This window comes from Lipotes vexillifer, unplaced genomic scaffold, assembly GCF_000442215.2.
Source record: "Lipotes vexillifer unplaced genomic scaffold, Lipotes_vexillifer_v1.1 scaffold469, whole genome shotgun sequence".
NCBI classification, from domain to species: domain Eukaryota; kingdom Metazoa; phylum Chordata; class Mammalia; order Artiodactyla; family Lipotidae; genus Lipotes; species Lipotes vexillifer.
Genome location: NW_006788006.1, coordinates 2,202,479 through 2,217,446, shown reverse-complemented (window position 1 = coordinate 2,217,446; position 14,968 = coordinate 2,202,479). Strand labels below are relative to the sequence as shown.

At 49.8% G+C, this 14,968-nt stretch overlaps 1 protein-coding gene and 1 non-coding gene across 2 annotated transcripts in view; one reads left to right on the top strand and one right to left on the bottom strand.

Annotated features, from left to right (window-relative positions):
- The window catches only part of MYO9B (myosin IXB), a 72,152-nt gene that overhangs the window by 32,360 nt on the left and 24,824 nt on the right, over positions 1-14,968 (bottom strand). Inside the window, exons 2-7 of the mRNA XM_007461000.1 lie at positions 13,014-13,108; positions 7,646-7,708; positions 7,068-7,167; positions 6,700-6,800; positions 4,434-4,563; positions 1,227-1,316 (exon numbers count right to left, since the gene is read on the bottom strand). Coding sequence (XP_007461062.1) covers positions 1,227-1,316; positions 4,434-4,563; positions 6,700-6,800; positions 7,068-7,167; positions 7,646-7,708; positions 13,014-13,108 — 579 coding nt within the window. The remainder of the gene's footprint in view (positions 1-1,226; positions 1,317-4,433; positions 4,564-6,699; positions 6,801-7,067; positions 7,168-7,645; positions 7,709-13,013; positions 13,109-14,968) is intronic.
- Positions 8,540-8,612, top strand: TRNAR-CCU (transfer RNA arginine (anticodon CCU)). The gene has a single exon. It is a non-coding gene; the product is annotated as a tRNA-Arg (tRNA).

Genomic DNA, 14,968 nt, shown 5'->3' with positions numbered 1-14,968 from the left:
CAGCTTGGGTGCCCTGGCCCACCCAAGCATGAAGCATGAAGCCCTGACCTGGCAGCCTGCGGTTTGGCCAAGTCTTTCTCATGGGCCGGCTGGCCTCAGAGCACCCTGGGGACTGCTGGGGTGGGAACGCAGGCTCAGGGAGGGCACCGTGGGAGAACGAACCAGGAGGCTGGGCTGGGTTCAAAGCCAGGTCCCTTGCGGTTCTGGGAGCACCATGGGCCCCACCACTGGGTGCCTAAAAGCAGCGATGGTCTTTACCACTTTTTAAAAAGGCTTGTTGGGGTCTAATTTACATACAAGGAATTCCTTCTTTGTAGGTTCTCAGATCTAAGTTGTGACAAGACTCACTTGGCCTACTATCAAGATCTAGAACGAGTCCCTCTGGTTTTGTGGAAATGGAGCCGTGTAGGACGCAGCTCTGTACCTGGTCTTTTTCTGCTCAGCTTGGCGCCTCTGGGGAGCAGCCGTGCTGCAGGCTCAGGTGACCTGCGGCACCTTTCACGTACCACGGCTGGGTGCCTTTGCCCACAGGGGCTCCAGCTGTCTGCAGTACCCACTTCAGATGCCTGAGCAGCTTCCACCACCAGCTAAAAATCCACCCCCCACCGCAGCTACGTACTTTCCTGCTGCTCCCCAAGCTATAAGTCTAGAGGTGTAAAAACACAAGAAAAACACATCACAGAGAAAACCTCAAGGCTGGGGCAAAGGCCAGGGAGAGGTGCCTTATCAAGATTTAGGGACCCACACAATGGATGTAAAGGTCATGCTCAAGCCCTGGGGTCGGCAAGCTTTTTTGGGCAAGGGCCGGTGAGTCAATAGGATCAGCTTTGCAGGCCAGCTCTGCTGCTGCAGCAGGAGAGCAGCATGTGAATGAACGGGCGTGGCCGTATGAAAATAAAGCTTTATCGACAGAAGCAGGCAGTGGGCTGAGTTTGGCCTGTGGGCCGCAGGTGGCTATCTTCTGCTGGTGAGAACCAGCGTGCCCGCTGAGCAGCTGGACATAGACACCACACACGTGGCCCCGGCTCTGGCCTTCGAGCTGTATAGGCTGCTTTGTGCCACACCTGAGCTCACATGAAAACCAGAGTGTCGCCAGGGTTCTCTGCTGTCACTTTAGGGGCAGGAAAAACACTACCCATGCCAGCTGTCCCTGAAGACTCCCCTTCTGCCCTGAGCACTCATGTTATCGGGCCTGGCACCTCACAGAAGCCCAGGGCAGCACTCACCTCGCTGAGACTATAGGGAAGGATGAGTTTGTCGTTGGAGGTCACTGTTTTTCTTTTGGTCAGAACTTCCACTAAGATTTCTCGCTTCACCTGTTTCAGGGTCAAGGGGTGGGGGGAAGGGATAAATTAGGATTAACATATACACACTACTATTTTTTTTTTTCACACTACTATTTTTATATAAAATAGATAAACAACAAGGCCCTACTGTATAGCACAGTGAACTATATTCAGTATCTTGTAATAACCTATAATGGAGAAGAATCTAAATATATATATATATTCATACGCACACAAAAACACACACATATATATGTGAATCACTTTGCTATACACCAGAAACTAACACAGCATTGTAAACCAACTATGCTTCAATTAAAATATTTAATTAATTAATTAAAAAAAAAAGAGAGAGAGAGAGAGAAGGGGAGGCAAGTTGGAGAGCTCATGGACTGGATCCTTGTGTCACTGAGGCAAGGCGTGGGGAGGGAGGGAGGACACCCAGCAGACAGGCCGGGAAGTGGGCCCAAAGCCCACCCTCAGGGCTGCCAATCCACAATGTGTGCTACGCCTGGTGTGTCTCAAAATTATCACCACCCACAGGCTTGCTCGATGGCCCTGACAGTGTGGTCACACAGGCCTGGGTGTCACTGTGGGCCTCGGGCCCAGGTGCTGCCTGGTGACCTGTGTTAAAGCTGTCGCTGTTGGAGTGGGTTCCTGGCCTGGGTGCAGGGGCTGGGCAAGGGGCCTGGCTCTCCCCGACTGCCGAGTCCCATCCATGAGAAGTCAAGTGTTGGGGTAGAAGAGCAGCCCCGGTCTCCCAGCAGACGTGCTCACTCATCCTCATGAGCACAACAGGAGCTGGGGCTCCCTGAAGCAGGTGCACTTTAAGAGCCACAGATGGAATGCATGCTTAGAAAGAAGCCTCAGCACCACAGGTATTTGGGGCTGGGTCATTCTTTGCTGTAGGGGGACTGTCTTGTGCATTCCATTACGTCAAACAGCATCCCTGGCCTCCATCCACCAGAAGACAGTAGTACCCCCCAAACGACACCAGACACTGCCCAGCGCCCCTGGGATTGAGGACAAGCGGACGAGGGAACGGTCCAATCACAAGATGACCTCGCTGATCAAAAGATGATATTTAAAAAAAATTGAACTATTTACAATATTATGTTAGTTTCAGGTGTATAGCAAAGTGATTCAGTTTTATATACATATATAAACGATAATTTTGAAGAGCCTTGCAAGTGAGGGGTTGAGGTGGGAGAGCCCCAGAGGGAGTCCTTCTGAAATGAGGAAGGGTCAAAAAGATACCTGTACGCCAATGTTCACAGCAGCACTATTTACAATAGCCGAGACATGGAAGCAATCCAAGTGTCCATCAACAGATGAATGGATAAAGAAGATGTGGTACACATACACAATTGAATATTACTCAGCCATAAAAAAGAATGAAATAATGCCATTTGCAGCAACATGGATGGACTTAGAGACTATCATTCTAAGTGAAGTAAGTCAGACAGAGAAAGATAAATATCATATGATATCGCTTATATGTGGAATCTAAATAAAAAGGATACAGGCACTTCCCTGGTGGTCCAGTGGTAAAGAATCTGCCTTCCAATGCAGGAGATGCGGGTTCGATCCCTGGTCAGGGAGCTAACATCCCACATGCCATGGGGCAACTAAGCCCGTGAGCCACAACTACTGAGCCCGCACGCCACAACTAGAGAGAGAAAACCCACACGCCACAACTAGAGAGAAGCCCATGTGCCACAAGGAATAACCTGCATGCAGCAATGAAGATCCCACGTGCTGCAACTAAAAACCGATGCAACCAAAAATAAAAAAAATTTAAAAATAATTTTTAAAATGATACAAACTTATTTACAAGAGAGAAACAGAATCACAGACATAGAAAACAAACTTATGGTTACCAAAGGGGGAAGGGTGGGGCGAGGGATAAATTAGGTGTTTGGGATTAAAGTATACACACTATGGGGCTTCCCTGGTGGTGCAGTGGTTAAGAATTCGCCTGCCAATGCAGGGGACACAGGTTCGAGCCCTGGTCTGGGAAAAGCCCACATGCTGCAGAGCAACTAAGCCCATGCACCACAACTACTGAGCCTGCACTCTAGAGCCCACAAGCCACAACTAAAGCCCATGCGCCTAGAGCCTGTGCTCCGCAACAAGAGAAGCCACCGCAATGAGAAGCCTGTGCACCACAACGAAGAGTAGCCCCCGCTCGCCGCGACCAGAGAAAAGCCCGTGTGCAGCAACGAAGACCCAGCACAGCCAAAAAAAAAATAATAATAAAAAATAAATTTATATAAAAAAATAAAGTATACACACTACTACATATAAAATAGACAACCAACTGCATAGCATATAGCAAGGGGAACTATACTCAATATCTTTTAATAACCTATAATGGAAAAAAATCTCTCACTTATATATGGAATTTTAAAGACGAAGAGCAACCCCCAACTCCCCCCCAAGCTCACAGATACAGAGAACAGAATGGTGGCTGCCAGAGATGGAGGATGGGCAAAATGTGTGAAGGTGGTCAAAAGGCACAAACTTCCAGTTATAAGATAAGTCATGGGGATGTAGTGTACAGCATGGCGACTGTGACTAACGTTACCGTATTGCATAACTGAAAGTTGCTAAGAGAGTAGACCTTAGAAGTTCTCATCACAAGAGAAAAGAAAACCCTGTAGCCACCTAGGGTGACAAATGTAACTAGACTTACTGCGATGATCATTTTGCAACATATACAGATACCGAATCATTATGTTGTATACCTGAAACTAAAATAATGTCGTATTTTTTTTTTTTTTTTTGTACGCGGGCCTCTCACTGTTGTGGCCTCTCCCGTTGCGGAGCACAGGCTCCGGACGCGCAGGCTCAGCTCACGGCCCCAGCCACTCCTTGGCATGTGGGATCTTCCCGGACCGGGGCACAAACCCGTGTCCCCTGCATCAGCAGGCAGACGCTCAACCAATGCGCCACCAGGGAAGCCTAATGTCGTATGTTAATTATACCTCAATTAAAAAAAAAAAAAAAAGAAAGAAATGAGGAAGGGACACAGAAGAGATGGTTGGGGGAGGAAGGAGGCAGACAGGCCCCAGTTTACAGAAGCGCAGTCAGTGAAGGAAGTTCTGGGCCTCGGTGGCCGCTGTGGCTGAGGACAGGGGCCAGTACCTTCAGGAGCTGTGACAGTGTGTCCAGCGCCGCAGGGGGCCCAACCTCCAAGCCTTCGTCTCGGCCCGTGGCTTTCTTCTTGTAAGTGACGTTGCCCAGGTACAGGATGGCCGAGAGGATGGAAAAGATCCTGGGGGAGAAAAGGAACCTAGGTCGGGGCACCTTCCCCAGTCGTGAGACAACAATAGTTTCCAGTGAACTGGGCCCAAGTTTCCAGTGAACGAGGCTGAATTCGTAAAACCAGCAATTCCAGTCAGAACACACGAAATTCGAAAGATGTCCAGTCCTCCCCTGGGGACTCTCTTTGTGGAATAGGACTTGGGAGGCACATATCTCTATTTTTTTTGGTGGTAGTGGTGTTGGGGAGGAGCTTAAAATTTTTTTTTATGGATGCATAATATGCATACAAAAAAAAAAAAAAAAAAAGAAAGCACACAATTCCCCAAGTAAAGAGTTTTGATGAAGTGTCACAAAATGTACAGATACCTGTAACTGGCACTCAGACCAAGGAATGGAACATTTCAGGCCCTGGAACCAGCCCCACAGAGGAACTACTGTCCTGACATCTAATACCATCTGTGAACCTGACCTCGGTGAAATCACGTGTACTTGTATCTGGCCTCTTACTGAAAAGGTGTGAGATGGGGGAGCCAGGTGTGTTACCGTGTATAGCACCGTCCCTTCTTAATGCTGCCGACCAGCACTTCTCAGCCTCCGTACTGCTGGCACCTGGCTTCTACCTACCCGGCCCCCCTCCCACCCCTGCAGTGTGACACTCCAAAATGTCTCCAGGCAAGGCCAAGTGTCCCCTGAGGGTGGAATTGGGGCCCCAGTGAGAACCACTGCTGTGTGTGGGGTTGTCCAGGTAGTCATCAAACTGGGGTCCCATTTTTGTACAGCTCCTTAGCTAAGAACGGTTCTTAAGGGAATTCCTGGTGGTCTGCACTTTCACTGCCGAGGGTGCGAGTTCAATCCCTGGTCAGGGAACTAAGATCCCGCTGGGTGGGGTGGTGGGGAGGAACGGTTCTTCAATTTTTAAAGGGTCGTTAAGAAAGAAAACAGAATGCAAAGAAGAACATGCCACAGAGACCACGTGGCCCGTGAAGCTGAGAATATTTACTATCTGTTCCTCTCCAGAAAGTTTGCTGACCCCTGCAGGGATATATCACAATATGTTTTTTTATTTAATCTCGGTTGGTGGGCATTTGGGAGGGTTTCCAGGTTTGGGGGCTGTTATAAACAAGGCTGCTGTGTGCCTTCATGTGCGTGTCTCTGGGTGAGCCAATGTATGCATTTGGTTGTGTACACACATCCGTAGTAGAAACTGCCAAATGGTTGTCCACAGCAGTTGGCCCCATTCGTGCCCCCCTAGCACCATGCTCAGCAGAGATGTTCCCTCTGGGTATCCTGGTCGCCCGGGCAGGTGTAGAGAACACCCTGTGTGGTTTTGAAGAATTAAAACAATTTTTAATTGTGGTCAAATACACATTATATAAAATTTGCTTTCTTGACTGTTTTTGAGTGTATGGCTCCATACTGTGAAGTATACCCACACTGTTGGGCAAAAGCCCTGTGGTTTTTTGGGTGAATACACCTGAGTAAATTTAATTTTATTAGATTTCTTTCTTCATCTACTGAGATAGTATAGTTTTCTGCTAATTAACAGAATCTGCTAATTAGTCTGTTAATGTGGGACTTAAGGTTTTTAAATGATGGAGGAATTCCCTGGCGGTCCAGTGGTTAGGACTCCGTGTTTTCACTGCCGAGGGCCCGGATTTGATCCCTGGTCAGGGAACTAAGATCCCACAAGCCAAGTGATGCAGCCAAAAAAAAAAAAAAAAAAAAAAAAAGATTTAAAAATGATGAATGACCTTTGAAAAGCCCTGTGGTTTTTTTTTTTCCGGTATGCGGGCCTCTCACTGTTGTGGCCTCTCCCGTTGTGGAGCACAGGCTCCGGACGCGCAGGCTCAGCGGCCATGGCTCACGGGCGCAGCCGCTCCGCGGCACGTGGGATCTTCCCGGACCGAGGCACGAACCCGTGTCCCCTGCATCGGCGGGCGGACTCTCAACCACTGCGCCACCAGGGAAGCCCAGCCCTGTGGTTTTAATTGGCATCTCCCAATGGCTAATGACGAGCATCCCCTGTCACTGCGCTACTCTCCTCAGTGAGGCTCCTACGAGGGGGTGGGTCACATCTGAGAGTGACTGGTAAGCCCCAGGGGTGCCTGTGTGGGAGATGGCAGGGCGGCTGGGCCGGCCCACTTACTGCTTCTTGGTGGCAGGGAGGAAGCCCACCATCTCCATGGCCTGCTTGAGTCTTTCAAAGTCATGCTTGAGGTCCTCTCCATCTTCAATCTTCAAGTTATGCTGAGAAAACAAAGTCGGCAGTGCTCTGGGTACTTCTGGGCTGGTGAGGGTGGCGTGTGAGGATGATTTTGGCTGGAACTGATGGGGTATGGCCCAGGACGTGGGGGAATGAATGGGGTCCTTTATGCCACCCCGCTCTGGGCCTCCTTGGAGTCGGTTTGGGGGCTAGAGAGGGCCAAGGCGGACGGCCTCTGACCTCCCAGCAGTGCGTAAAGAGCCCGTGGGGAACAGAGGCTGCATTCGTGGTTGGGTCTCGGGGCTGTTTACCTGGTTGAGGTAGAAATAACCTTCAGGTTGCTGGAGCTGAAATTCCTGACGCTCCTCCTCGCTGACGCCAAGTAACAAATAATAAAACACATGGTAGTTCCTGTAGGTCAAAATTAGGAGAAGAAAGTTGTTTTTGGAGGCCGAGTGACAGCTACTCTTCAAACCACTACTAATACTGCTTTGGAGACCAGGCCAGGGAGGAAACAGCAGCTCGACTATGTACAAATTTGAGACAAGAAGTCGATTCTTATAATGTCTTAAGAAAAAAACAAAACAAGACAAAAAAAACCCAAAAATCAAACCAGGAGCTTCTCCAGCGAATAGATTCCTCAGGTGGTGGGCATATGTCTTGCTCACTGGTGGATCAGAGATGCTTCTAATCTAACCACATTCTGGCAGACATCTGAGCACCTACTCCAGTAAAAAGCCCCGGGGAGGCACAAGAAGGTGGCAGAGCTCACGCTCCCAGGAGATCCGCCATGGCCTCCTGTAGATTTCCCCCAACTCAGGACATCTGCTTCTCTCCTTCATAGGGAAGAAGGTAGATGTGATGGATCACCAAGGAAATATCCCCCTACCTCTCATCCTTCTCTTGAGAGACCAGGCGAGACTTTTCAAGCAGGTACTTTTCGACAACAGCTCTGTCATCAAGAGGAAAAAGAAGGACAAGTGTTACACGTTCATACTGTTTCCTTGAAGAACAAGAGTGATTTGTTACCATGGAAAAGCCAGCTGCAGATTAACATCCCTGGACCCATGGCAAACACAGGGACCTAAAGGTAATCACCTTGAGTGTGGTAAACTAGCAACCTAAATGTTGAAAATCTTACTCTAAAGGTAAATACAATCATCATAAATGTGCCTCGCCCTACGACTACCATCTATAAAAATAAGGAAACTGGGGGGGCTACTTCTGCCCTCCAGACCAGATTTGGGATGACAGCTGTATGGAAGCCCAACCTGGCATCATGCAGGACGCCCCACAGGTGCCAGGAAATGAAACGATTGGACCCATGTGCCCACTAATAACACTGGAAGGTTGAACCCTGCTCCCACCATCTCCCCAGCCATGAAAAGTTTCTCTAATTGAAAATCGAAATACAAGATAATGGATTCACTTTTCTATTCTTTTTGAAACAACTTTATTGATGATTGATACACGATAAACTGTACATACTCAAAGCACGCAACGGGATGAGTTCTGACTGGGTCCTTTCACGTAATTTTCAAAAATAGCTTTATTAGGCATAATTGATGCACAACAGACTTACAGTGTGTGACTGGATGAGTTGTGACAAATGCAAATCCCTGTGAGTCCACCACCGTGACCAAGATAGTGAACACATCCATCATCCTGAGAAGTCTCTGTGGGCCCTTTGTTATTTCTCCCTGCCACCCACCCCCAAGCAGCCACTGACCATCCCCTAAAGATTAGTTTGGATTTTCTAGAATTAAAAAAAAAGTAGGGGATTTCCCTGGTGGTCCAGTGGTTAGGACTCTGTGCTCCTAATGCAGGGGGCCCAGGTTCGATCCCTGGTCAGGGAACTAAGATCCCACATACCGCAACTAAGCCCTCGCGCCACAACTACGAGCCCGTGCACTGCAACTAGAGAAGCCCGCGTGTGCAACAAAGAACCAGCACAGCCTAAATAAATAAATAAATAAATAAATAAATAAATAAATAGACTCATTTAGTATGTACAGTACAGCTGACCCTTGAATAACACAGGTTTGAACTGCGGGTCCGCTTATATGTGGATATTTTCAATAGTAAATGCTACAGTCCTACGTGATCTGAGGTTGGTTCAATCCATGGATGTGGAACCAGATACGTAGGAACCATGGATTTGGAGGAACCTCAGATACAGAGGCCCAACTCTACGTAATCTTTGGATTTTCGACTAACCCCTGCATTGTTCAAGGGTTAACCGAATATTGTATCTGCTTACTTTCACTCAACCCAATGATTCTGAGATTCAGCCACACTGTAGCGTGTATCAGAACTTCATTCTTTTTTATGGCTGAATAATAGTCTGCACGTACAGACACACCACTTTTTGCTTATCTGTTTATCAGTTGATGGACATCTGAAGGACCTGGGTCTATGAGGCTATGTGGGCTCTGGGGCAGGAATAAGGCATGTCTGCGGCCACATCCTCAATGCTAACAGAGACATCAAACATTCCTTGGAGATCTACTACGAGGTTCTAGGCACTGTTTTGCAGAGATTCAATGACCTGGATTTAAATGTCCCCAGGTATGGGCACTGTGGCTCCCACCGATGGATTGGATGAGGCGCTAAAAATTGGGAGAGGCCACACGTTGCTTGGGACCGCACAGGAGGGAGGTGGCCTGGCAGTGGCCCTGCCTCTCATGGGATCCACTATCACCACGTGTGTGAGCTGTACAGGTCTGCAGGTCACCCTCATCTGAACCCATCTTGTTACACAGAAGAGGAAGCTGGTGCCCGAGGGGTGGCAGGGTCCAGGGCCTGCCAGATGCTGCCAGCCTCTCTCACAGGACGGCAGTCTTCTGTCTGCAGCCTTGCACAGACACATGCACACACACAACCTGCATGGGTGGGTTTCCAAGGGCTCAGCCTGTGCTGTCTCTTCTTTCAAACCCGTATTTTCTTCCATTCCTTCCACTGGCCAGTAACTTGCAGTTCTCAGCAGTTTGTTTTCCTGGGGGAGGAGGCTGCGTCTGCTCCTAGACTCACGTTTTCATCTCAATCTGTAGCCGATTCCCTGTACTGTGTCGGCATATGGGGGAGGACAGCGACCTCTCAGGGGCACCGAGCTGTCATTTGACTGGCCATCGCCTCTCCCCTTTGCTGATCATTCTGGGAGCCTAGGCCCCTACGGGGGTCTTGAGGGAGCCAGGGATCCCGCTGGCACTGAGCCCTTGAGCCCACAGGAAGACGAGGCCTTGCAAATTGGGGAACTGGGGGAAGACTTGGACTGCCCCTGACCCTTGGCCTCAGCGGGAAGTGGCATCGAGAAGTGTCACCTGCCCAAAAGCAGAACCGGGTCTGGGCCTGCTCCTCGTGAGCTGGCAGCAGCTGCTCCCTGGACAGGAAGTGTACCTCCCTCCTCGGAGTGTGGGCAGGCCACAGTCAAGGGCCGAGGCAGGACTTCCTTTCCTGAATCTGAGGTCATAGATAGGACTCTGAAGCTGATCTATGAGATCCAGCCACCCAGGGCCACAGTGGCCCTGAGCCTGACAGGAGCTGAGGTGGGACAGGCTGGCCACTCAGCTGAGGGCCAGCCCTGCTGGTGTGCTGGATCGAATGGTGGCCCCCAGAAGACATGTCTACCTGGAACATGTGACTGTGACTGTGAAAAAAGGTCTTTGCAGGTGTAATTCAGTGAAGGATCTGGAGATCAGATCTTCCTCCATGGTCCAGATGGGCCCTAAATCCAAGGACAAGTGTCCCAAAGGACAGAAGAGAAGATCACAGAGAGACTCGGGGGAGAAGACCACGTGAAGACAGAGGCAGAGATTGGGGTGATGCGGCCACAAGCCAAGGATGCCTGGAGCCCCCAGAAGCTGGAAGAGGCCAGGAGGGATCCACCCCTAGAGCCTCTGGAGGGAGTGTGGCCCTGCCCACACCTTGATCTTGGACTTCTGACCTCCAGAACTGTAAGAGAATAAACTATTGTTTTGAGCCAATCAGTTTGTGGTACTTTGTTTCAGCAGCCACAGGACATGAAATGGAGAACGCAGGAAGGAGCAATCTGGGTGGAGAAGGCGGGGAGCGGTGCCCACTGGCAGCAAAGGCTCTGGCTTCTGGCCTGCAGAGCCAGCCTGGGACCCAGGAGAACATGTGCAGCCTTTTGGTGTCTCTGCTCCCAAGGAGCCACTGGAACTAAAGAAACAGTTTGTTTCTGTGTCCTCTACCCAGTAAGATACGCTGGGCTTTTCCTGCTGGTCAGAGGCCTGCAATGTGGCAGATACAACTGTGCAAGATATGGACCCATGGGAGAAAAGCAGATTTAAAATAAGGAGTGAGGGGGAACTCCCTGGCGGTCCAGTGGTCAGGACTCAGCGCTTTCACTGCCGGGGCCCGGGTTCAATCCCTGGTCGGGGAACTAAGATCCTGCAAGCCACGCAGCACAGCATAGAGTAGATTAGAGTAGACTAGAATAGAATAACATAAAGTAAAATGAGTGAGGGTCTTTGTGGAGAAAGGGCTGAAACCTGCGGGGCAGGTGGGGACAGGTGGGTGGCTCCGCCCATGCAGATGCCAAGCTGGGCCCAGCAGTAGTCGGGAAGGGACCACTGGACAGCCCATGGCGGGCTGAGGCCCACTTCCTAAGTGTCCCTGAGGGCTAAGGGGCCAGAGCAGATGCTGTGTTTATTGAGGGTCTCTCTCCTGCACTACTGCCCATCAGAGCCTGGGCAGTGGGAAAAAGGAAAGAAGCCAGAGGCTGAAGGATTTGGGAAAATAACATTTCTGTCCTCGTCTTGAACAGGCACCATCAACTGAAATGATCGTCAGTTAGGTTTAGATGGACAGAAGAACCTGGACACTTTGAAGTCCTGGAGGACCTCTCCCTTCCTGAAACACCGGCGCCTTCTCACGGCCTCCAGGGGCCTGTTGCTCGGGTCTCCCCACGTCTAACATTTAAGGCTTCTTATCCTGATGCTCAGAACATCACCTGGAGCCTTCGCAAATCCCACTGCTACTGCAGACCCTCACATCAGAATGTGGAGGGGGTGGGTTCCTTCGAGCCACCAGGCAATGGACTGTGCCGAAAAGCCTTTTTTTTTTTTTCCCACTGTGAAATAGTTTTATTGGCTCATAAGACCTTTGCCTGTTAGAAAAATATCCAAAACCCTATGCAGTATTAAATCACAATTACATTTTTTTAACTACTTGAAACTACCCAGAATATAATTTTTTTAAAGAAAAAAAATCCTATAGTATTAAATTCTGAAATGACATTATGACAAAATAGATAATTCCTTGTAACATTAACTCATTGTATAAAGCTGCAAGATATTTTCATTAGTATAACCATTGCACAGATTACAAATGGACACAATTTCTTTCTTTCTTTTTTTTTTGGAACACAATTTCAACATTACACATTTAGTTGAATTTAACTGTGCCCTCACCTAAGGAACTCACATTTCTGGCACAAAATGTAGACCTGTTTTAACTTCCACCAGGCAGTCAACTTCACAGTCCAGTTACCACCTATGGACTCATCCACCTATATTCATCCATCTGTCCATCCAAATCCATCAATCTACCCACCAGCCTCTCATGAATCTACCCATCCACCAATGAGTCCATCCATCCATCCATGAATCTATTCATCTGTCCACCCATCCATGAATCTACCCATCCATCCATCCATCCATCCATCCATCCACCCACCCACCCATGAGTCCATCCATCAATCTACAAACCCTCCCTCTCACCCACCCACCTCCTTTGAGTACTTGCCTGGACAACTGCCTCACTTTGCTACCCAGCATCACGTCTCCTTCTAGCTAAAGGGGCATGTTTGGCAAATGCCAGAGTCCACATCAACTCTCCCTGTGGCATCCTTAGACCCACTGAATTAGAAACATCAAGACCAGGGCACCTGTGGCGTGCCCCTGCCTGTTCTTGGCAAACGCTATCATGCTAGGACCTCTAGCTCATTATACTTACTCCGTGGGTGCCTGGGCCCATGGGGCTGCCCTGGGGAAGGTAGGGTTGGTTACGAAGGTGCCGCCCTTCCCCCACCCACACTCCCACCTCGACCCACCGCTCAGACTTTCACATCAACGACTGAAAATCACACTTGCTTCCCTGTACTATTCACAAATGCCTGCCAGCCCACGATTTCAGCACCCAGCTCTCTGCTGGCTCAGTCCTGGCACCCCGCCGCAGGGAAGCTCAGGACCTCAGACCGAGGGCTGAGTGCACAGCCTGGGTGGCTACAGACTCACCCTCTCACGATGCCGCTCTCCAGGTAGTTGACCTGGATGAATTTCCCAAATCGGCTGGAATTGTTGTTGTGAGCAGTTTTAGCATTCCCGAAAGCCTGGGAGGAAAACAAAAGCAGGTTTTCAGGTTGTGAGGATAAAGTTTCTACAGGCCTCAGCCTGGAGCCTGGGGGCTCCCTGGAAGTCACGCAGAGACTCCAGGTGAGACCTGGAGAACAGAAAGGTAGGTAGCCCCAGCGCATCCCATGGGCTTACTCTTTATCTCTGTGTTTGGGGGTGTGGGAGGGGTTCAAGTTTTAAGTCCTGGACATTAGAAATGCCAATTGTCAGAATTCTTTTTCAGTAATAACTGTTCACGTAGCAAACTCCGGCCTGTGGGCCAAATCCAGTCCACTGCATGTTTTTGTATTGCCCGTCAGCCAAGAATGCTTTTTACATTTGTAAATGGTTTCAAAACAAAACCCCCCAAAACCCAAAAAAACAAAAAACCCCAAGATGAGTAATATTCCCTGCCATGTAAAAATCCTATTCCCATGTCAGCATCCATAAATGAAGTGTGTTGGCACACAGTCAGGACCGTTCATTTACTGGTTGTCCACAACTGCTTCTGTGCCATGATGGCAGGGTAGCTGTGACAGAGACCATCTGGCCTGCAAAGCCGAAAATATTTATTATCCAGAATATTTACTTCCAGAAGGAGTTTGCTAGGCCCTGGGTTGATACGGGCTCCAGGCTGGACACCTGCAGTGTGAGGGAGCAGACGTGGGGACAGGTCTCCTGTTCCAGGCTGGAGGGGTCCTGCAATTCCATGGGATGACAAGCTGGTTCACTGCAAATTTTTTTTTTTTTAAATTGGGGTAAAACTGGCATAACATAAAACTAAGTTTTTAAAAGTGAACACTTCAGTGACATTTAGTACATTCACAATGTTGTGCAACCATCACCTCTATCTAGTTCCAGAACATTTCCGTCACCCCAAAAGGAGACCCATCCCCATGAGCCGTCACTCCCCAACCCCCTCCCCCAGCCCCTGGTAACCACGAATCTGCTTTCTGTCTCTGGATTTGCCTGTTCTGGACATTTCACGAAAGTGAGGGCATACACTAGGTGGCCTTTTGCGTCCGGTTTCTTTCCCTCAGCCTGATGTTTTCGGGGTTCAACCACACCGTGGTAAGAATCAGGGCTTCATTCCCAGTATATAGAGGAAAGGCTGCATAGTGCTCAGAGCCTGTGGCTTGGTGAAGTCCCCGTGGGGTCTCCCATGTGACCACCATCCAGATTACAACAGAGAACACCCTCTGTCCCCCACGAAGGTTCCTGGGGTACCCCCTTTCCACATGGTACCCAGACAGGGAGAATAGCCAGGGAGAGGGTGTGGTGGAGCCTTGGGGGGCACTCAGGGCAGGAAAGGTACCTGGGGAGTGGGGTTCCCTGTTTTGGGGGAGTGAGAGGCCAGTATAAGAGGTGGTGGTGAGGCCGGGCAGAGGAAGGGAGGAGGCAGAGATGGCATGGGGGGGGTGACACCCCGAAGTTACACATGAAAAGGGAAGCTTGGCAGAAACGAAAAAGGTGTCAGGCTCACACTGTTCCCGTTTGAGGAGGCTGAGCCGGGCAGAGGAGGTTGGAGGGAGGAAGGCGGCAGCTGGAAGGAGGTGGGAAAGCCACTGCCAAGGTCTGGATATGTGTGTGTGGGGCAGGGGACAAGGGCAGGGTGCAGAGAGGTGGCCAGGCTCTCAGGGGAGCCAGGAACAGGGAGACACTGAGAGGAGCTGGGATTTTCTTGAAATCCTCATTCTGCAGGGGGGATGCATGCAGGTTCCTCATTGATCAGAGCTTCTGGTGCGACCGCCTGAAGGCAGAAGCCCCATGAGAAAGCATCTGCTGGAAGGCCTGGGGTTCTTCCTGGGAAAATGGTTCCATTCAGCAGAGCTTGCGATCAGGGCTGAGCCCCCCCCCCC